Source organism: Malus domestica, chromosome 01 (assembly GCF_042453785.1).
Source record: "Malus domestica chromosome 01, GDT2T_hap1".
Taxonomy (NCBI): Eukaryota; Viridiplantae; Streptophyta; class Magnoliopsida; order Rosales; family Rosaceae; genus Malus; species Malus domestica.
The window spans coordinates 19,833,157-19,857,904 of NC_091661.1; the positions used below are offsets into that span (position 1 = coordinate 19,833,157).

Sequence of the window (24,748 nt, forward strand, 5' to 3'; positions counted from 1 at the left end):
AAATGCAAAATGTTGCGTTGACATTATATACTTGTGAGACAGTTTTCTCCCGACGAATGAAAATGTGACACGTTGTCTTTTGGCTTGTCTTAGCTGAATTTTATCTAGGGAGTTTTAACGAAAAACCCACGGTACTGTTCACTTTAACGAAAAACCACATTTTTACACTAAAAAGTCAAACATGGTACTATTCACTTTACCCTTTATTTTGTCCTTATCATTAAAACTCAAAGTTTTCAAATCCTTTTCATTAGTTTTCATTTTTATCTACTGTTTGTTTGTATTATTTCTCTAATATAGATAGAGCTCACCATCACACGTGTTTCTCATCTCTATTAAATAGATGATACAAATAATAGTACAAATAGAGGATAAGAATAACATTTTTTTTATTTTTTTTTTGAAAATTATGCTAAGTACAGTCACGTATACGTGGTATTTGCATACCAAATGGTGCTAGGCTTACACCAATCAATGGCTACTACCATTTATGCATTAACGATTATTATTTCAGTATATGCGTGGGTAGTGTCACTAAATGGCTCGAGTATTGCACCAATCAGCGACTACCATTTATGCGTCAACAGTTACTATGTTTGCATACATGTCGATTGCATCACTAAATGGCGCGAGTTTTACCCCAATCAACGACTACCATTTCTACATCAACGATTTCTATCTACATACGTGTGGACAAGTAACATATTTTCCTTATTATGAAATGACAATATCACCATTGATTACATTTTTTTTTTAAATTTGTGCAGTATGAGAGATTCGAAAGTGGGATCTCTTTGTAAACTAAAAAGAGAGATATCACTAAGCGAAGACCTAGGTGATACAAAAACTATGAATGTTAGTTATGCGAAACTAAGCATGGGAGCACATGTGCGACTCTCTTTCTAGCTTATTTTGGCATCACCAAATAAGTTCTTTTTATGCATAAATACTCACGATGACGAAGAGTTCAAACTAGATCCCGATAGTCTTTTCTTGGAAGAATATACTCTCTTTTCAACAAAAATTTTGAGGCTAAAACAATTGTTTTGTTGTGACATATGTTCTGATACATATTGTGATTGTGTAAATCCTAAGTAAAGATAGATTAGGAGTCCCTTGGGATCTAGAAGATCTTTCCTAATAGACTTTGTATTACTTGGAGAGCAAGTTTCTCTCCTCCTTATTACTATAAATAAAGGCACAAGGATTGAGGAATTAACACACAATTCCTCAAGTCCATTCTCCACCCTCTTTCTCTCCATGCCGCACCCCTCAGTTAAATATAGGTCACAACACGTTATCAGCATGCTCTTCATGTTGTACTAAAGAGAATTTATTCATCTTCAATTAGAGGAATATTACGTTTCAATTATTTTTAATTGATTAAATTTTGATTTAATTGAATTCATATACTTGTATTGATTCAGTTTATTTTTTTTCTTATGTTGAACGTGATACAAGCTTGAAGATGAAAGTCGAAATTGAAGAAAGAATTTCTGCAAACCCGTTCACAATATTCATCACGCAATCCAGGTTCTTCTAAAACAACGGTGTTTATCTCGATGTTTTTTCAGCCTTGATTGCATGAACCTTCACCATAATGCATGACCCAACTTTACGATTTACGAATTTTAGATTTTACATAAATTGTTTATGCATTACATTCATAATATTGCTATTATGTGTATTGAATATGTGTGAATAGCTAGGAAAAAGAAAGAAGAAACCCTAGAACTTAAGTAGGGCCTGAAAACATGGAAATATATGTTTCAAATTTGGGCCTAATCTATAAGAGCCCAGTGCTTCAGCACCGAGCTCGCGCTGGACCTGTGTCTAAACCATGGCTTGCAGCCCACGGCTGCGCCAAGTCGCAAAACCCAGTTGAGCCACACAACTCCTGGCACCAGCACAGAACGACGTCGTTTACGACATCTTCATCCCTTAGCCCTCTGCACCTCAACGGAATCGAGGACTACGCCAGCAGCTGCACCCATCACCAAATCTCGGTGATTGTAAGACTGTGGTGACGCTAGAAGTTGTCCACCACCGTCGATCTCGACGATGAAGATTGATTTTCTCGGTCAAAACACTTCGCCGGATTTTTTTAGACACCCATCGCGATTCCTAGAGCTTCCCCAGCCATGTTCCTCGCGACTCCGACATTGAGAATATATCTCAGTTTGGAAACAAAGGGTTCCAAAACGAACCCTGGCTCTCCTCACCTGAGATCGATATGCGACACTGTTTTGGTGTCTCCATCGTCGCCAACAGCGGTTACCGTCGAGGTTTCCAGTTGAAACCCAAATCTAGAGTTGCTGGGCTCAGATCTCAAAAGGCTCATAGCCCTAGTTTGGGCCTAAAACCTCTTGGCCCGTTTGGGTTTTAGACCTGCTACATAAGCAACCAGCCTAGCAGCCCATTCTAGACTTGGACTTATTCCTCTATATTTTTTTTTGGGCTTTCAACCTACTTTTTTTTAGTTTTTATTTTTATTATTATTTTTTATCAATTGGACCTGCAATCCAATTCGTGTAAATAAATATGTTTTTTTTTGTCTATTTACTTAGCCCATATGAAACCCTAAACCCTATAATCGGGATTTGGTTTTCACCTTTTCTTTCTTAGCCCATATTTGGGCCTGGGTTCTATTAACCCAATTTTTTTTCTCGCTGGCCCGCAACCAAGCCAATTAAAATAATAAATTTTGGACCTAAAGCTCTATACCATTTATAGGGGTGTTTCCCTAAATTTTTACATAAAGGGTGCCAAAGTTACCCACAATTAATATATTTGTTTTCTTTCGCTTTATATATTATGTCTTGTGTTTGTTTGTAGGTATTATGAAATAGAAGTTTATACTTCCGAACCCGAAGTTTCGAAAAAGTGCCATAGAAACCTGAAGTTTCTTAACATGCAACACTCATGTTGAAACCCGACGTTCTCTATGCTTAAATCTGTTTAAACCAAAACATTTCTTAGAACCTGAATGTTCTAACTTTGATGTTTATGGAAATTTTATTTCCTAAAGCACCAATCACATTCTTTTTTTCCGCCATTCAGCGTATTGTCAAACCGTAACAAGTTCGATTTCACTTATTTGGGAGTTTCAATCAAGAAACTACTTTATGTGGATACAAGATGTGACACCCCGCTTGAGTACGACTAGTTGCGAAATCATTGTAGCCAGTTATGGTATGGAAGAGTTGAATAAGCATTCGCCATGATCTTCATTCGAAGACTTATGCTTGAAACATATCAAATGGAAGTACCTCACTGTCGAGGACCCCATGACTCTTTGACTCGCTCATATGGACCGTTTCATGGAAAAATGAATTCTTGCCCGAAGCAAGACATGATTGAAATGTTTTTACGTCCATGAATAGGTACAATTCTTAAGTTTACATCCGATTGAATTTTGACTAGAGAAAATCTTTCTCGCCCTTCCATATCTCTATATTGCTTCTGAAGTAGTAGTATAGAGAGCGAAGGTTTACCAAATTCTTTGATCTGATTACTACCACACTTGTGAGAGAAAGGTACCCCCAGTAATTCTGCTATGAGCTACTGAATGGTATAGACCCAGTTTCGGTTAGAGTCTACCGAATGGTGGTGTCCTGCTTTGGCAGAGATGCATCAAAGGGCATGCTCTACTTTGGCAGAGGTGCATCGAATGGTAATGCTCTGCTTCGACAGAAGCCTACCGAATAGACCCCTCTAGTTTCGGTTGGAGCCTATCGAACCTAAGTTTGGGTCTGTCTGTCTCTCACAATCTAATTTCAAATTTTTTTACAACCTATGGTAGAATTTGGGCCTGCCAAGATGTGGTAACATGCCCGAAGCATGATCCTTGTCACCTAAGACCTAAAAACTTCAAGAATATGATATAGTATTCCTGAACGTCAACCCTGCAGAATCTAATTCCGTTTTGACAAAATAGATCATTGGTTATGCACTTTTCTATGCTTCTACAATGTTGTTTAGGAGTACCATTCTCGTAGTCAATATGTGAGACTAATGTTTCTCCACCTAACACATTTGGCGAGCAAAATTTGACATGAAATGCCGTATTGGCCAAACCCCATTGTATATTTTGGTTTGCTTTGTGAACAATTTATTTTGTTCTCGGGTTTAAGATTGGTGTTTGGATGTCACTATTATTCTCAAATAAGAGTTAATTAACGAAAATTACCACATGTGACTAATACAATTAATTCATGCTTAGGTATGTTTTGTGGAGAAATTAGTTGTTGTTTGGTTCTATGCTAACTTCATATCTAATCACTCATTGACAACCCTTTCAGGCTTATCCAACCTGATTGTGGGGCATGACACTGCCCTATATTGTCCAATGGTATTAATTTTACCATAAAGGTACTCACTCATTCCGGAAGAATGCATTTTGAGCTTTAAAGATATTTAAGAGCATTATTACCATAATGAAACCAACATAGAAAATGGAGTAAAATTCCTTCGCATATTACCATATTGCACTTCATACAAATATAGCCAGAAGCGTATTTTAGAGAAGATGGAATGCTTAACGAGTGGATTACACCTATTTAGGCCCACTATGTGGTTAGCCAGAAGCCCGAGATTTCAAAGGAATTTTCGCTATGGATGTACGTTTGGAATATCTAAGATGATCCATGATGCATCGTTTTTGGGTATCCTCTTACCAAAAGTAAAGACATATATGGAAGTGTATCATTCCTTAGTACTCTTCATCTTTTCTGCACAGGATTCAATGGGACATTTGTGGACTGATTTAGCCACCTTGCAGACCATTTAGATACTTTATAGTATTAGTTGGTGCTTTTACACGTTGGTTACATGTGTAGCTGCTGTCCATAAGTTGCCTTTTCCACATTGGTAGCTTATATTAACAAGTTTAGGGCTCACCACCTTGATTATCTGATCAAATATATTTGATTGGATAAGTTGGAGAATTTACAGCGAAAACTTTCGATGGATATTCCATGTCTGTTCAGTTTTGAAGTTAAACATCTAGTATCTCATGTTCATACCAAGAACAGCGCAACAGAAACATTCATTAAATGCCTTCAAATGATTGTGCGATCGTTGGTCATATGTACCAAGTTCCTGATCTCTGCTTAAGGTCATGCAATATTGCAAGCAACCATGTTGGTCCACCTGAGGCTTGCCACGACCCAACCTTATAAATATCATGTTAGTTGGTTACCAGATACGAACCCAACATATCGCATCTGCACGTCTTTGGTTGTGCGGTCTATGTGCCATTTGCACCGCCCTTACGTACAACAAAAAATGAGTCCTTAGAGAAAGATGAAAATCTATGTCAGTTATGATTCTCCTTCTAATATTTGTTACATAGAACCTTTGACATACAATCTCTTTACTGCTCGTTTTGAGGATTGTCACTTTTATGAGACAGTCTTCATGTTGTTAGGGGGAGATAAGAACATCAATGTTCCTAAAAAACGATGCCAATTATCGTGGATGTCCCTACTATGTCTTATCTCGATCCCAATCTAAATCGTCAGAGTATAACCAGACACTTCATTTGATCTAGCAAAAGTGATGAGATCACATAAACCAGCTGCAAAATTGCCTGTAAAGATGAATGTACCAAATGTACGATGGACCTTTGTTCCCGAAAGCAGGAACGCCACTACTGTGCCTAACCCTCGTACATTGACGGTTAGCCAATCAATCCGTCCTATGCCAGAAGCATGGCAGATCACTCGGTTCGATGGATTCACCTCCTCGAAAGTGGAGGAACATGGAATGAACAAATCCGCCCTTCGATCTCTGTTTCAATCCTTTCTATCTCATGAGATTAAATTCGGATTACTCCCAAGACTTGAAGTTCTTAGTCTAGTATACTAGTTTAGATGAAATATGGAATTAGAATGAGATTATCATAGATGATGTTTCATTTGTATGGTAACTACCGACATAAATGAAAAACGATAAGAACGAATCGCGTTTCGTTGATTAGTGTCAACGTAGAATTGATTGATCAACTAGAAGAATCAATTTATGAAGAATGAGATAAATGAAATAGTGCGATAAGACGCTTTATGGCGTAAGGTTTCTCTCATACGCCATGTGATTGATTGCAGCATTACTAACGTGGTTGTAGTATCTCTAGGATACTAATACGAAACCAATATGGAGTTTCTAAATGACTAACATGTACTGATTCAAATACTTTTAGACCTTAAGAACACACTCTTGGTTTTGATGAGGCATTCACTTTGCAGATGCAGAACTATTCAGATAGATGTGGTATACCCGCTAAGTGAATATTTGATCAGTTAGGGATATATACCCATGTGTGTACAAAATTCGAAATTGCTAGAGTTGAAAAAACTAGCTCGCACCTAAAGTTGGACTTTAAGATGAATGATCTTGGGAAAACTTGACATTACCTCGACCTGAAGTTTTAAGCTAGTTCTAATGGTATTCTGGTCCACCAGTCGAACTAGACCCATAAGGTCTTATGTCATCGTCTGCACACTATATGCAAATAAAACCTTTATAGAGGATATAGAGCATAAGGTTTCATATTGGAACGTGAGGCAACCATATCTAAGTACAATTGGCATTTGTTGTACTTAGTTCAATGCACTAAATCAGACATTTTATGTGTTGATAATCTTTTGGCATAAAGTAGCATTGAGCTTACACGCCACTACCAAATTGGTGTTAAAGACGTTTTTCCATTACTACGGATTTAGGCTTATCTATACCTATGCATCTCAGAATAGATCACACCCCCTTAATCTTCAGAATGATGCTTACCTTGTGGGATTCACTAAATTAGACCATTTTTCTGACCGCACAAGGTACGTTCCCGAATGGTTATGTTTTTACCATTAAGGAACAACGCAATATCTTGGAGGTCAACTAGATAGACATTTTGGTGCGAAACATTTGAATCATTCCAAGACTCACTATATCTCATCACGTGAGAGATATGGTCAGGACTCTGTTGAGCATATTCAAAGTCCCTGCGATTTTCATCCATCGTTAAGTCCTAACAACGATTCATGAAGATAACGTTGTATGTGTCGACTAGATCATGATACATCTAACAAGTCAACGCCAAGTATATTGTGTCTACATCAGCATGAGCATCAGAAGATTAAAGTCAAGCAGTCCAATCCCAGACAACATTGCCAATCTCTACACGACGTCACTGCCGAAATCTACCTTCCAGAAGCTTGTCCAAGGAATTAGTATGCGTAACTTTCTCATTTGCGATGCTTGTAGTTTCATTTGGAAGTTCTGTCAAACTCAGGGGGAATATCCATAAGTATACTCACTTGACCTTAATGTACTTTTTTTCCCTAGACTTATGAGCGTTTTTCCCATTGGGTTTTTGCTACTTGACTAGGTTTTTACGAGGCACCCATCTTGGGTTGGTCATACCCTTGTGGATGTTCTACTTGTGTCCCGAAGACATATAGTTTTGACTTAAAGCAACTTCTCACTTTTCTCCATTGACTATGGGCTTTTATCCCATCATGGATTTTGCCATAGCGAGGTTTTCTAAGTTTTACCACTCATGCATTCTTCCATTTGTTTTGAGACTCGCATTCGCCACTTGTGCCAACTAAATGAGACAACTTCATCAACTACTTCTACATTTGCCTGAAGATCTGATGTGCCATCTACTTGAGTATTTGTACACTCAAGAGGGAGTGTTGTGACATATATTCTAATACATATTGTGATTGTGTAAATCTTAAGCAGAGATAGATTAAGAATCTTTTGGGATCTAGAAGATCTTTCCTAATAGGTTTTGAATTACTTGGTGAGCAAGTTTCTCTCCTCCTTATTACTATAAATAAAGGAACAAGGACTGAGGAATTAACACACAATTCCTCAAGTTGATTCTCCACCCTCTTTCTCTCCATACCGCATTCCTCAGTTAAATATAGGCCACAACATGTTTGATAATTAATACAAATGAATTTCAGCACTGCAGTATTGGAGAAAAAAATCTGTTTAAAAGGCTATAATTTGACTATAAGATCACAAAATTCTGCATTTAATATTTTTGGATTGGAGATGCTCTAATATAAGCTTTTATTAGATGGAAAAATTTGAAAAGAATGGATTTCTTTCTAATAATTATAAGGTTACCTTAATTAGTTGAAATAACCACAAAAATAATAGTTTCAAAGTACCCAAATCTACTAGACACATATTTTTTTAGTATATCAATATATTTACACTAAGGGAAGGGGGAGTTCGGCTAAGCCACACAATGGGCAACCTAATTTGGTATCGAATTCGTCATCCACGAGATTCGAACCTAAGACCTCTCACTTCTAAGTAAAGAGGAATACCGCTAGACCGTAATACTGAGTGACATCGACTAGACACATTTTGATACAACGAATTTTTCGAATCTAATGCATTTTTCTTTTTCTTTCCACGTGTTTAAAGCTTGTTGTATGATTAAAATTATATTGGACAACTTGAAGTAATTTAACTAGGCCCTTCTTAAGAGAGGTCTGTAGTGCAAATAATGCAGAAAGCATATAGACGGATCAATGGATAAATACACGGCCAAATGATGATGGATCTGTGTTTTTGCACATCTCGCACTTAAAGTCAACTCACATTGAACCTTGGCCCAGATGTTTCAATTTGATTAGAGCAATTCCAGCGGGGACAAAATGTCCCAGCCTTCAGTCCAAAAACCAAGCCAGGCCCTTGTCAATCAAGTCCACCCCAACAAGTTGACTGGTACCCAGCCCGAGCTGGGCAAGAGCCTAGCCCAAAAGAGACTGAGACAGAAGCCGGGGAGGAAGCCTGGCGCGTGCGCTTCACGCAGCCGTGGCGCGAGTGCCCGACAAGCTTTCAGAGCCCGGGCCCGAGTGCAAGCGCTGTCAGTATCACCCCCCGAGTTTGCGACGTGGCTCCCTCTCTGCCGTTGGATTTCCAACGGCTATTTTTCTAGACCGTTGGATTTCCAACGGTAAAAAATTTTAAATTTTACTTTTAAAATAGACCGTCGGATTAAAGATCAACGGTCCACGTTTTTTTCACAAAAAGTAAAAAAAAAAAAAAAGGGCCCAACGGTCAGAAATATGACCGTTGGCCATGTGGCAACTCCCTAGCTCTTGGATTTGAATATTTTTCAAATCCAACGGTCCAGATTAATTAACTATATTAAAATTCATTAAAAATTATTAAAAAATACAGAAAAATTATTAAAAAATACAGAAAATTTTAAAAAAATTACAGAAAATTTTGAAAAATGTTAATTTTTTTCCTATAAATACCTAACCCTCATCTTCTACCTTTACACCACATTCCAATATTTTCTACACTTTCTATACTATCTACATTTCAATATTTTCTACACCTTAAGAGAAAAACATGTCTTCGTGGAAGCTCATTGAAGATGTTACGTTGTGTGAATGTTGGGTTCACACTACTCATGATCCGATTACGGGTAATGAGATGGATAAGCGAGAAATGTGGAGTAAAATTACGAAAGCGTTTTGTGATGTACATGGAGAAAATGCCAGAACTAGTCAAGGTCTTCAAGGTCGTTGGAAAAAACTCAACGCATCCTTTACTTGTTGGAAAAACGCCATCTCTCATGCTTCCGGTAACCTCCGTAGTGGGACAAGTTTAGCGGATCAGGTGACAATATTTTTATTTATTTATATGCATTCCACTCACATTAATATTTTGATTTATTTAATTTCGGATGTAATTTTTATCTTATTTCTTATGTAATTTTTATGTAATTTTTATTTAATTTCTTATGTCATTTTTATTTAATTTCTTATGTCATTTTTATGTAATTTATATGCATTCCACCCGTATTAATATTTTGAATTTATTTATTTGTGTTACACCCGCATTTTTTAACACTATGTTATCCCACATTTTTATAGACACTACAAGCTCAAGCATTCTACAATTCAAAGAACGGGAACAAATCATTCACTAGATGGGAATGTTGGCAAATTGTCAAAGATTGCCCTAAATACAAAATTGTGGCAACTGGTTCAGAAGTTGTCATGCACGGTATGGGTCTACATAGTTCTCCAGAACCAAATATGGCCGAACAAGAAGCCGACACATTTCAAGACACGGAAGGGATGCCTGAACAAGTGCCCGAGACCCAACCGACTCGTCAATCCCTTAGGCCCGTAGGTAAAAAGGCGTCAAAGAAAAAAGGTAGTTCTTCCAAGAATGACTACACTAAATATATGGAGGAACTTACTCGCCAAGGTGAACTGAACATGGCACGAGAAAAGGTTAGAGATGAGGAAAAAGTTGCTGCTATGGCAGCAATATTAGCAGCTACTGAGGCCCGTGATGCGGCGGCTGAGAGACAAAGAGAAGTAGTTAATCGAGAGAACGAGCTGGTTAGAGAAGCACTTCATCGAGAAAATGAATTGCTTCGAGAAGAAAGGATGGCTCAAGCAGATCGTGACACTATGAGCAAGTCTCTAGTAGGACTGTCTCCGAATTCTAAATATTTTTGGACATCGGAAAAAAAAGATGTCATGCGAAGGAGGCGTGCAAGAGATGCGGAAACAAGTCAGGGGGTTCTAGCAACTTTTGTGACAACCAAGATCCTTGCACCACATATCCTAACTCGAGAGACTTTGTATAATTTTTATGTATTTTTTATGTTTTTTCTTTCTTTTTTCTTTTGAACTTTATTTAATTTCTTATGTTTTTTTCTTTTTTTAGGTTTGAACTTTATTTAATTTCTTATGTTTTTTTCTTTTTTTAGGTTTGAACTTTATTTAATTTCTTATGTAATTTTTATGTTATTTCTTATTTATTTTTAAAACATTATTTATTTTTATTTAATTTATTATGCAATTTTAATGTAATTCTTTATTTATTTTTAAAACTTTATTTCTTTTGTACTTTATTTAAACACATGAAATAAGATTACATAAACTCACCAAATAAATTTAAAAACAAAACACACTACATAGAATTACATAAACTCACCAAATAAATAGAATTACATAAACTCACCAAATAAACTTAAAAACAAAACACACTACATAGAATTACATAAACTCACCAAATAAACTTAAAAACAAAACACACTACATAGAATTACATAAACTCACCAAATAAATAGAATTACATAAACTCACTAAATAAACTTAAAAACAAAACACACTACATAGAATTACATAAACTTAAAAAAAATACAATTTATTCTTCAACCACAAGCCTCATTCTAATTATCTTCGCCTTCATGCAATCCCCACTGGTGCTCAATCAAGTCATTCTGGCGGGTTACGTGCCAGTATGGCTCTTGCACATTAGTGTAACGTTGAACGATCAATTCATTGTAACGTCCATCGCGTTCCAATGGCTCGTGTTGCACTGGATCTTCGGTCCCATCATGAGCACAATAGATACGTGTTCTTGAGTTGTTCATCGGATCCGGCTCATATTCATCGACGCCATCATAATCATACTCATCTTCAACAATCATGTTGTGGAGAATAATACATGTCATCATGATGGATCGAAGAGCCTCGACATCAAACATTTTAGCTGCAGCCCTGATAATCGCCCAACGAGCTTGCAGGATACCAAAACAACGCTCGACATCCTTCCTACACCCTTCTTGACATTTTGCAAAGTGTTTTTCCTTTTCAGTTTGTGGATGTGGCACTGTTTTGACAAATGTTGACCACCTTGGGTAAATGCCATCTGCAAGGTAGTATGATCCCTCGTATTGGGTACCATTAATGGTATATGTGCATCTCGGCAAGTTTCCTTGTAGCAGTTCGTCGAACACTGGGGATTGGGCAAGGACATTTAAGTCATTCTGAGCTCCTGGAACACCAAAAAAAGCATGCCAAATCCATGTATCAAATGAAGCCACCGCTTCCAAAATGATGCTTTTGGCTCCTTTTCTGTTGCCATATGCTCCTTGCCACGCACTTGGACAGTTTTTCCAAGTCCAATGCATGCAATCCATGCTTCCAATCATGCCAGGGAAGCCTCGCATCTCACCCTTCCTCAGAAGCCTTCGCATGTCCCTTGGCGTGGATGTCCGGAGGTACTCATTGGTGTAGAGGGCTTCAATTGCAGAGCAAAAACGCACCAGGGACTCCAAAACAGTTGTTTTTCCCATCCTCGCGATCTTATCCACTTGATCTGCAGATGCTCCATATGCAAGCATTCGCAAGGATGCCGTAATTTTTTGCTCGGGAATAAGACCTAGAACATGAAAAGCATCCTCTTTTTGCACAAAGTATGAATCATGGTTGCAAATATCACTCATGATTTTGTTGACCAAATTTCGTTGCATTCTAAAACGCCGTCTAAAAATATGATCAGGGAATATGCTATTGAGAATAAAATAATCTTCCAATAGATTCTTACCTCGTTTTTCCCTTTTTCTATCGAGGTTTGCAACACGTCTTGGTTTGGCTATCTGACCCGCGACTTCCATGACACGGCGGGAATGTGAGGCCTTCTGCCTTCTATAGTGATCATCCTCATCCTCCTCCATGAAGAAAGCCTCATCTCCACCTCCACTTCCACCTTCCTCGAGATTGGCCAATTCTACCTGTTGTGCCAACAACCTTTGTTGTTGCTCCTGCAACTGTTTATACACCCTTCTTGAAGAAGACATTGTAATAAGAACTTAAGATTTGAAAACGATGAACAAGGATTCTGAGCTAAAAAGAAGGATTGAGCTTGGTGTGAGGATGGATGTAGGGATGTAGGGTTTATAAGGACAAAAAAAAGAAAGGATGAGGTTCTGGACAATGCCACGTGGCACTACGTGATTGGTTGAAAATCTTATCGAAATCTTGGCTAAATTATTGTAAACCGGAAGTGACACGTGGCATGTCGGGATTGGTCGAAAATATTATCGAAAATCTATCCACAAAATAATACGTTCAGATAATGACACGTGGCATGACGTGATTGGTTGAAAATCTTATCGAAATCTTGGCTAAATTATTGTAAAACGGAAGTGACACGTGGCGTGTCAGGATTGGTTGAAAATCTTAGGGAAAATCTATTCACAAAATAGTACGTTCAGATAATGACATGTGGCGTGACGAGATTGGTTAAAAATCCTATCCGAAATTAAAACTATTTTATTTTTTTATTCTTTTAGACAAAATTTAAAAATATCTTAAATGGGCTGGGTGCCAGCGCATTTTGTAAGGATGGAGATCGTTTGTGCCAGCGCATTTTTTTAGGGGTGGAGATGCCTTGGCCTATTACTGTTCACTGGAGTCTGTTACTGTTCATTTGAGTGGATAAATGCGCTGGGTGCTGGTGAACAGTAACAGACTCCAGTGAACAGTAATAGGCCAATGCATCTCCACCCCTAAAAAAATGCGCTGGCACCTAGTGAAAAAATGCGTTGGCACAAACGATCTCCATCCCTACAAAATGCGCTGGCACCCAGCCCATTTAAGATATTTTTAAATTTTGTCTAAAAGAATAAAAAAATAAAATAGTTTTAATTTCGGATAGGATTTTTAACCAATCTCGTCACGCCACATGTCATTATCTGAACGTACTATTTTGTGAATAGATTTCCGCTAAGATTTTCAACCAATCCCGACACGCCACGTGTCACTTCCGTTTTACAATAATTTAGCCAAGATTTCGATAAGATTTTCAACCAATCACGTCATGCCACGTGTCATTATCTGAACGTATTATTTTGTGGATAGATTTTCGATAATATTTTCGACCAATCCCGACATGCCACGTGTCACTTCCGGTTTACAATAATTTAGCCAAGATTTCGATAAGATTTTCAACCAATCACGTAGTGCCACGTGGCATTGTCCAGAACCTCATCCTTTCTTTTTTTTGTCCTTATAAACCCTACATCCCTACATCCATCATCACACCAAGCTCAATCCTTCTTTTTAGCTCAGAATCCTTGTTCATCGTTTTCAAATCTTAAGTTCTTATTACAATGTCTTCTTCAAGAAGGGTGTATAAACAGTTGCAGGAGCAACAACAAAGGTTGTTGGCACAACAGGCAGAATTGGCCAATCTCGAGGAAGGTGGAAGTGGAGGTGGAGATGAGGCTTTCTTCATGGAGGAGGATAAGGATGATCACCATAGAAGGCAGAAGGCCTCACATTCCCGCCGTGTCATGGAAGCCGTGGGTCAGATAGCCAAACCAAGACGTGTTGCAAACCTCGATAGAAAAAGGAAAAAACGAGGTAAAAATCTATTGGAAGATTATTTTATTCCCAATAGCATATTCCCTAATCATATTTTTAGACGGCGTTTTAGAATGCAACGAAATTTGTTCAACAAAATCATGAGTGATATTTGCAACCATGATTCATACTTTGTGCAAAAAGAGGATGCTTTTCATGTTCTAGGTCTTATTCCCGAGCAAAAAATTACAGCATCCTTGCGAATGCTTGCATATGGAGCATCTGCAGATCAAGTGAATGAGATCGCGAGGATGGGAAAAACAACTGTTTTGGAGTCCCTGATGCGTTTTTGCTCTGCAATTGAAGCTCTCTACACCAATGAGTACCTCCGGACACCCACGCCAAGGGACATGCGAAGGCTTCTGAGGAAGGGTGAGATGCGAGGCTTCCCTGGCATGATTGGAAGCATGGACTACATGCATTGGACTTGGAAAAACTGTCCAAGTGCGTGGCAAGGAGCATATGGCAACAGAAAAGGAGCCAAAAGCATCATTTTGGAAGCGGTGGCTTCATTTGATACATGGATTTGGCATGCTTTTTTTGGTGTTCCAGGAGCTCAGAATGACTTAAATGTCCTTGCCCAATCCCCAGTGTTCGACGAACTGCTGCAAGGAAACTCGCCGAGATGCACATATACCATTAATGGTACCCAATACGAGGGATCATACTACCTTGCAGATGGTATTTACCCAAGGTGGTCAACATTTGTCAAAACAGTGCCACATCCACAAACTGAAAAGGAAAAACACTTTGCGAAATGTCAAGAAGGGTGTAGGAAGGATGTCGAGCGTTGTTTTGGTATCCTGCAAGCTCGTTGGGCGATTATCAGGGCTGCAGCTAGAATGTTTGATGTCGAGGCTCTTCGATCCATCATGATGACGTGTATTATTCTCCACAACATGATTGTTGAAGATGAGTATGATTATGATGGCGTCGATGAATATGAGCCGGATCCGATGAACAACTCAAGAACACGTATCTATTGTGCTCATGATGGGACCGAAGATCCAGTGCAACACGAGCCATTGGAACGCGATGGACGTTACAATGAATTGATCGTTCAACGTTACACTAATGTGCAAGAGCCATACTGGCACGTAACCCGCCAGAATGACTTGATTGAGCACCAGTGGGGATTGTATGAAGGCGAAGATAATTAGAATGAGGCTTGTGGTTGAAGAATAAATTGTATTTTTTTTAAGTTTATGTAATTCTATGTAGTGTGTTTTGTTTTTAAGTTTATTTAGTGAGTTTATGTAATTCTATTTATTTGGTGAGTTTATGTAATTCTATGTAGTGTGTTTTGTTTTTAAGTTTATTTGGTGAGTTTATGTAATTCTATGTATTTGGTGAGTTTATGTAATTCTATGTAGTGTGTTTTGTTTTTAAGTTTATTTGGTGAGTTTATGTAATTCTATTTATTTGGTGAGTTTATGTAATTCTATGTAGTGTGTTTTGTTTTTAAATTTATTTGGTGAGTTTATGTAATCTTATTTCATGTGTTTAAATAAAGTACAAAAGAAATAAAGTTTTAAAAATAAATAAGAAATAATAGAAAAATTACATAAGAAATTAAATAAAGTTCAAACCTAAAAAAAGAAAAAAACATAAGAAATTAAATAAAGTTCAAAAGAAAAAAGAAAGAAAAAACATAAAAAATACATAAAAATTATACAAAGTCTCTCGAGTTAGGATATGTGGTGCGAGGATCTTGGTTGTCACAAAAGTTGCTAGAACCCCCTTGACTTGTTTCCGCATCTCTTGCACGCCTCCTTCGCATGACATCTCTTTTTTCCGATGTCCAAAAATATTTAGAATTCGGAGACAGTCCTACTAGAGACTTGCTCATAGTGTCACGATCTGCTTGAGCCATCCTTTCTTCTCGAAGCAATTCATTTTCTCGATGAAGTGCTTCTCTAACCAGCTCGTTCTCTCGATTAACTACTTCTCTTTGTCTCTCAGCCGCCGCATCACGAGCCTCAGTAGCTGCTAATATTGCTGCCATAGCAGCAACTTTTTCCTCATCTCTAACCTTTTCTCGTGCCATGTTCAGTTCACCTTGGCGAGTAAGTTCCTCCATATATTTAGTGTAGTCATTCTTGGAAGAACTACCTTTTTTCTTTGACGCCTTTTTACCTACGGGCCTAAGGGACTGACGAGTCGGTTGGGTCTCGGGCACTTGTTCAGGCATCCCTTCCGTGTCTTGAAATGTGTCGGCTTCTTGTTCGGCCATGTTTGGTTCTGGAGAACTATGTAGACCCATACCGTGCATGACAACTTCTGGACCAGTTGCCACAATTTTGTATTTAGGGCAATCTTTGACAATTTGCCAACATTCCCATCTAGTGAATGATTTGTTCCTGTTCTTTGAATTGTAGAATGCTTGAGCTTGTAGTGTCTATAAAAATGTGGGATAACATAGTGTTAAAAAATGCGGGTGTAACACAAATAAATAAATTCAAAATATTAATACGGGTGGAATGCATATAAATTACATAAAAATGACATAAGAAATTAAATAAAAATGACATAAGAAATTAAATAAAAATTACATAAAAATTACATAAGAAATAAGATAAAAATTACATACGAAATTAAATAAATCAAAATATTAATGTGAGTGGAATGCATATAAATAAATAAAAATATTGTCACCTGATCCGCTAAACTTGTCCCACTACGGAGGTTACCGGAAGCATGAGAGATGGCGTTTTTCCAACAAGTAAAGGATGCGTTGAGTTTTTTCCAACGACCTTGAAGACCTTGACTAGTTCTGGCGTTTTCTCCATGTACATCACAAAACGCTTTCGTAATTTTACTCCACATTTCTCGCTTATCCATCTCATTACCCGTAATCGGATCATGAGTAGTGTGAACCCAACATTCACACAACATAACATCTTCAATGAGCTTCCACGAAGACTTTTTTTCTCTTAAAGTGTAGAAAATATTGAAATGTAGATAGTATAGAAAGTGTAGAAAATATTGGAATGTGGTGTAAAGGTAGAAGATGAGGGTTAGGTATTTATAGGAAAAAAATTAACATTTTTCAAAATTTTCTGTAATTTTTTTAAAATTTTCTATATTTTTTAATAATTTTTCTGTATTTTTTAATAATTTTTAATGAATTTTAATATAGTTAATTAATCTGGACCCTTGGATTTGAAAAATATTCAAATCCAAGAGCTAGGGAGTTGCCACGTGGCCAACGGTCATATTTCTGACCGTTGGGCCCTTTTTTTTTTTTAATTTACTTTTTGTGAAAAAAACGTGGACCGTTGATCTTTGATCCGACGGTCTATTTTAAAAGTAAAATTTAAATTTTTTTTACCGTTGGAAATCCAACGGTCTAGAAAAATAGCCGTTGGAAATCCAACGGCAGAGAGGGAGCCACGTCGCAAACTCGGGGGGTGAAACTGACAGCGCCTGCACGCGGGCCCGGGCTCTGAAAGCTTGTCGGGCACTCGCGCCACGGCTGCGTGAAGCGCACGCGCCAGGCTTCCTCCTCGGCTTCTGTCTCAGTCTCTTTTGGGCTGGGCTCTTGCCCAGCTCGGGCTGGGTACCATTCAACTTGTTGGGGTGGACTTGATTGACAGGGGCCTGGCTTGGTTTTTGGACTGAAGGCTGGGACATTTTGTCCCCGCTGGAATTGCTCTGAGTGGATAAATGCGTTGGGTGCTGGCGCAAAGTCCTTAGGGGTGGAATTGCTCTTAGCCTACATAAGGGTTTGGAAACATCCACCAACACATATACGAACAAAAAACCGTATTTGATCTTATATTTTTGTGGAATTTGTTGATTATATACTTTATTCAAAAACTCTTAATTGTAGACTTCTTTCACTATTCTGGCTAATTTAGAAACAAGAGAAATTACTTTTTTTTTTTTAAGCATACTCATGTTTATATACGTCTCTTTATTCTTTATTTATTTAATTAATTTAAATAAATAACATAAAAAGAAAATAAGTGTGCATATATCACTTTTCTAAAAATACTTGCCAATTTAAAAAAAAACACATACAACAAAACAGAATTTTGGTTTAAAGATCCTAATGAAAGGAGAGATTAATTTGTAGTTGAGTGTTTGTAGATTTATTAGCTCCAAATCAAACAATCAGTTTACGAAACACCAAATCTTGATATAAAGCAAAGAAAGCATATTTGTGCTGTGAATGCATTATGCATGCAAATACTACGGTACTGCTGATCATGTTCTTTAGTTTACAAGAGTACAAACCCTAGCATCTTCAGAGACTTTGCCAGGTCTACAGAAATAGCCCTTTCTTGGGGCACAATGAATGTCTTGTGAGCAAATGCACAACCCTTCTAGTGCACATCCTTCTTTCACTACACTCACCCCACGCTTAAATCCAAAAACTTGATCTGTCCATTCACTAGAGAAGAGCCCCATCGGATCATAAACATCTTTGACCCTCAAAAACTCTTTGACACCCTTGTACTTGTTGATCACTCCATCAAAGGCCACGTTCCGATTTTTTCCCCAATGGGGCAACGCTCCATATTTAAACATCGCGATTTGCTCGACTTCTTTGAGTATGCCTTCGTAAAGCCTAGGAGTCATGGGGTCTTTGCTTCGATAATATGTGATATTGAAGTCGATTGCATTTTCTTGCTTGCCAAGGTAAGCACTTGAGGCAGTGACATAGCGCATTAGGATTCCATTGTATGTTTCTACTCCACACAAGGCCTTGGGTTCAATCTCAACTGGGTTTTGCACATCTTGGATGAAGTTTTTAGCCATAGACAGGCTGATGCTGAATGATGTTTGGTAAAAGAATTGACCCTTGATTTTGGGATCCCATCCACATGATGTATTAGTATCAAGACTATCTTGGCAAGTCCCAGATGATTGAAGTCGGTGCTGATATCCAATAATAGGGTAGCCAGTAAAGCTCAAACCTATTTGCAAATTAAATTACAAAATTCAGTAACTTTTTAATTTTAATTTTTGCTTTAAAAATGAGAGTTGAGAATGATTTGGCAAGAAAAGCAGAAAGAATGTATACCATTGTTTGTTAAACCATAGGCACTGTTTATGAGAAGATATGTAAATAAATTTGCAGTAAGACATTTCCCATAAGCATCCCTCGTGGATTCCTGAATCTCTTCTATTATAATAAGAAGAAAACGCAACATGATTAAACCTTAATTAGCTATGTAGCATGGCCTACGCAAAACATGACTGAACCTTTATTGTGTGAATAGTTGCACTTGTACCCTAACATCTTATGTAATGGAAAATCAAACAAAAATAGAAGTCGTGTTGGTTTTGGATTATCAAAAGTCCTTTTCTTTAATCACAGAATCGATCCTTAAAGAAATGAAGCAAATCCATATATTGGGGTGTAAATTCAATGACATGAATGCTAATTCATTGTGAATTTTAAATCAGATGTGGAAACAATTTAAATCTATGGGACACCAACTAGCAGTTCAGTATAATGAGGTTTCAGTTGCGACTCACGTTCATGATGAGCACGATTTATATGTCAACCAAGAAAAATTACATATAAAATATGTATGCAACCACATATGGATATAGATTAAATTGGCTGAATTCGATTTTGCACGAGGAAATTAATCTAAACTTGTCAAACGATTTAGTTTTGTATAATAAAAATTAATTTTTTTTTGTGAGACTCGTAACTTTTCAGATTTGAGATGGTATAAACTAATTAAGTGGTTAACTATATGTAAAGCAAACCTGTGGTTCTGATAATTGCAAGCGTAAGTGGAGATGTGGCTCGGAAAATTATGGAGTCATATAAGCCATTGCCAGACATATCCGAGGAAACACGATCATCCATCCGATAGACTACCTTGTGCTGGCTGCTTACCAAACACAAGTACTTGATCTCTGCAGTCAGCATCGTTCTTGCTTAAATATGTGATGGATCGCTTGAACATGGGTTGTAGTTTTAGAGTAACCTACACAAGAAAGCGACAAATTAATGCACATTTCCTAAATAATATATACTTCCATTTTCTAGTATTATGACTATCACTCTAAAATATTTCTCATGCGAGCCTGCTAAAAGCTGTCAAAATTAGACAATGTTCTACCTGTGAAATTACTCCAAGGACTCCAAGTGAGACTTTGGCTGCATTAAGATCTTGATCACTATCATTGAGCTTCCTGACCTTGACGTAACCATCTTCAAAACCTCCTGGACTCACAATTGTAAGTCCTACCACGTAATCATGAACCGAGCTTCCCCTACCCCATAACGTGCTGCCATGCGCCCCAGTCCCCAATATGCCTCCAATGGTTAAACCCCACCAATATGGTGCATAAGGCAAGGCCAGCCCTGCCTTGGCACCCTCACTGATGAGCTGCCTAAGAGTCACACCACTCTCCAATGTCATAGTCTTTGCTTCGGCATCTATCTCCACCACATGATTGAGGTTCTTGGTGCTTATGATCAACCCGTCTTCCCCACTTGGACATACCAGCTTTGGAATGCTATGAGAGAAACGAGTTGCAACCTTCATTTTTGTCTTGGACTTTGTTGCATTGGCCACTATTGAAAGAAGTTCTTCCACGTTAATAGGGTATGTCACACTGCCTGCTCGACACACCATTCAATCAATGCAGGGCCGGTCCTGTGTTTTTGGGTGCCCAGTGCAAAAGCTCAAAATGTGACCTTTTTTAATATGGAAACATATGTTTAAAAAAAATATTTAACGAGGGCTGGAACCCAGTCGAAGCTGGGGGGCTAGGCCCTCACTCCCAAATTATATTACTTGAGAAAATATACAATGGGGGGGACATAATACCTAAACCCCGACAATAAAAAATACAATCATATACAACCATTCCTAGCAAAGCTCCTTGAAATTTCAACCTTTAAGAAATTGTCTTCTGGCATTTTTTGAAGCAAAATCATCAATTATATCATCATACTCCAAGTCTTCAATCTCATCATTTTCAATGCATAAGATTGCTAATCCATTTAGCCTATCTTGAGTCATAGTGGTCCGCAAGTAAGATTTTAATAATTTCAATTTTGAAAAACTTCTTTCTGCAGATGCCACGGTCACAGGTACAGTCAACCGTACACGATAAGCAATCAAGACATTAGGACACATGTCAATTTCTTTTACAAAGTTTGCTATTTCTATGGATGTCCAAGGGTTATTAGAGAAAAATGCTTCTTCAGGTAATATCATTTGCAACACCTGTAATTCGGAACATAAGTCGGCTCCATCTACATCCATGGTATTTCCATGTTTCAAATGTGCTTCAAGATTCATACAATTTTCTTTTAGTTGTTGATCATCCAATGAAATCAACTTCGGTGCATCAAACAAGAAGCCAAAAATATATTCAAAAGCCTTTAACTGTTCAAACCTGTGTTTCAGTTGAGAAGGAGCAATATCCACTATAACAAGAAAATAATCTGTTAAATGATTCTTCAGCAGACTGTTGTCCCCTCTCATTAACATCAACTTCATCATGATGTATTTTTCTAGGTCTATGACGTTTAGTTTGAAAAACAGGGTCAATTTCCGATTCAAGTGCAATTTCTTTAGCATCACGCATGGCAGAAGCAAAACCAGTTTCTCTGTAGTTTTCAAAAAAGGTAACAAGTGCTTCCAATGCCTTTACAACAACATTAAGACGCATGTCTTCAGATTGTAATTTTTTGCTCACCATGTTAATCTTCAACAAAATGTCATACCAAATAACCAAACTTAATACAAAATCAAAACTGGAAAGTTCTCCTGATGCTAAACATTCTGCATCCCTACTCAATTGGGGATTCTCAGTAATTTCCACCAACGTAAACAAAGCATTTCTAACTTGGGCTTCTTGGGATTAAATTGCTTTAACACTTTCAATGTGACTTTCCCATCGAGTAGTTGACAATGACTTCAAAGTTAAACCATCAATATGTTCAAGCAAAATATTCCAACGCTTTGTAGAGTTGGAAAACACCGTATATATGCATTGACATGCTCCAAAAATTTTTTTTGCTTTAAGACATGAACTTGCCATATCACAAACTATTAAATTAAGACAATGAGAACCACATGGCATGTAAAAGGCTCTGGGATTTATGTCTAGCAATCTTTTTTGGACACCTTGGTGTTTCCCTCTCATGTTAGATCCATTATCATAACCTTGTCCCCTCACATTATCAATATCAAGATCAAGAGACTTTAGGACATCTTGCAACTCATTAAAAAGTCATTGTCCTGATATATCTTCCACACTTAAAAACTCCATGAAATACTCCCTTATATTTATTGACCTACTTGACAAGTCAACACATCTCAAAATTAAAGTCATTTGTTCCGCATGACTTGCATCAGGAGTACAATCAAGAATGACAGAAAAAAAAATTTGGCTTCTTTTACCTTTTTAATGATTGTGGTTTTGACTTTTGAAGCTAAAGTAGCTATCAACTCATTTTGAATTTTATGGCTCAAATAGTGGTGATGAATCTCTTTATTCTCAATGAGTCGAAAATGCTTTTGCATTATTGGATCAAACTCTGCAATCATTTCAAGTAAACCTAAGAAGTTTCCATTAGAGTCTTTATAAGGTTTTTCATTTGTTCCACAAAATGCTAAATTATGTATGGCAAGACATTTCACAACAGCAATAATTCTAAGCATCACTTGTTTCCAATGATTTGTCTCTTTCTTGATTCGCATTTGAAATTCTTTATCAATTGTCTGATTTGTTGTCAATCTACTTTTCAACTCAACCCAAGTTTTCAAATTAGTAAGATGCTCTTTACTCTTTTCATGTTGGTCAAGTTTCACACCAAGATGTCTCCAATTACTAATTCCATCTTTTGCTAACTCACTTTTTGAGGCAATTGTTTTAAACAATTTACAACAAAAGCAAAAGACTTTATCCAACTCTTTTGAGTACACGAGCCATTTCCTATCATAAATGTCACCTGTTAGTAATTTTCGATCATAGTAGTGTGAGGAAAATTTTCTAAAGAGTTTGTCCTTAGGATAAGTGAGATTAGTTTCTCGAATTGGCCCCTTTTCTACAAGCAAGTCTCTCATTTCTGCATTAAGACCATCTCAAACTCTTGGATCATAAATGTTTAAATGGAAAATAGGTTCAAGAGATTCAATATTTTCCTCTACACCAATATGATCATCATCAACATTTAAATCCACATCACCACCATTTTCATGGTCTTGAGACTCATCACCAACATTTTCTTCTAAATCACTACAATTTTCATGATCATGAGACTCCCCAACAACATTTTGTGGCTCTTCACCAACATCATTTTCTCTCATATTTTCAACTGACTTATTCTTTGTAGAGAAAAATTTATTAAGAGATCCTCTTAAACTTTTGGCAATTTCGTTATCCTTTGCCTTTTTTTTTTCTTTTCATATTACCAGAGAGTTGTTTCCTAAAAGACATAGCTTCGATAATTTGTTTGCAAAAATTACCTACACATGATATAACAAAATTTTCCTATCAAAATTATCATTCCAACACATTATATATTATAAAAACACTAACACATAGTCGAACATATTATAAAAATTGAACCTAAAATTGGGTTTGAAATGAAATCAAATAATTCAATAATCAATTAGTCAAGAATTCAATTCATCATTCATCAACAATTCTATACATCAATTATCAATTTATCATATAATTTTATATCACTTGCATTGCAAAATTTTATATTAAATTATAAATTGAGAATTCAAATTTTAAAAATTTACCTCAAAACTAATTTTGTCCCCACGCTTGAGAGTTTGGAGCAACCATTAAAGATTGCAGCAAATAAGTGGGGGACTGCAGAGCAAAGCAACCAATGATTTAGAGAAAGAAAAGGGAGAGGCAGGGACGGCAAAATGGGGGATGTAGGGAACAAAAGGGAGGGTGGATGGGTGGGGAATCGGGAAAGGTTGGAGTATTAGGGATTAGGGTTTAATTGGGACCAAGTGGTCCCTGTTATGTTTTGTTATGTTTTTTTTTTCTTATTCTAATCTGCGGCCAGGTCCTTTCTGGGCCCTTTTGTTACCTCTTGGGCTCTTGCCAGCCCCTATTTGGGCTGTGAATTTTTTTTTTAATACTTAGTTATATGGGTTTTTTTTATTTTGGTGCCCCCTTCATTTTGGGGCCCTGGACAATTGCCCCTGTGGCACTGGGCCTGGGCTGGCCCTGGATCACTGCCTGCTCAACACACCATTCAATCGGGGAAGGCACCATAGGAGTTTGTGATGGTGCAATTTGTGTTGCTTGATGATGAGCACTTAATGGGGTCTTCTGGAGGAAGAGAAAAACCTAGCGAGAATGATGAGAAATAGACAATCTAATCGGAGAAGGTATCAAACTAAACATGGTAAATACCAAAAATATATATAATAATGTTTGAGAATTTATGTCACACATGCCCAACTTGTCAAGCGAGTTGGAAAACACACTATTAGACACAACCTTAGTAAGAACATTAGCAAGTTGATCCTCAGATCCCACAAATGGAAACATAATAATTCCAGCATCCAACTTTTCCGTGATGAAATGTTGATCAA

At 37.3% G+C, this 24,748-nt stretch overlaps 2 protein-coding genes and 1 pseudogene across 2 annotated transcripts; 1 reads left to right on the forward strand and 2 right to left on the reverse strand.

Annotated features, from left to right (window-relative positions):
* Positions 1 to 11,221: 11,221 nt before the first annotated feature.
* LOC139187974 (uncharacterized) lies at positions 11,222 to 12,511 on the reverse strand. The gene is made up of 2 exons (XM_070804700.1): positions 12,382 to 12,511; positions 11,222 to 12,216 (listed from the first exon to the last, which is right to left on the reverse strand). Exons 1-2 carry the CDS (start codon positions 12,509 to 12,511, stop codon positions 11,222 to 11,224), a joined length of 1,125 nt encoding a protein of 374 aa, XP_070660801.1.
* Positions 12,512 to 14,551: 2,040 nt separating this feature from the next.
* Positions 14,552 to 15,361, forward strand: LOC139187987 (uncharacterized). The gene has a single exon (XM_070804741.1). It carries the CDS (start codon positions 14,552 to 14,554, stop codon positions 15,359 to 15,361), a length of 810 nt encoding a protein of 269 aa, XP_070660842.1.
* A 3,058-nt stretch (positions 15,362 to 18,419) lies between these two features.
* LOC103440990 (probable L-gulonolactone oxidase 6) lies at positions 18,420 to 24,535 on the reverse strand (annotated as a pseudogene).
* Between the last annotated feature and the right edge of the window lie 213 nt (positions 24,536 to 24,748).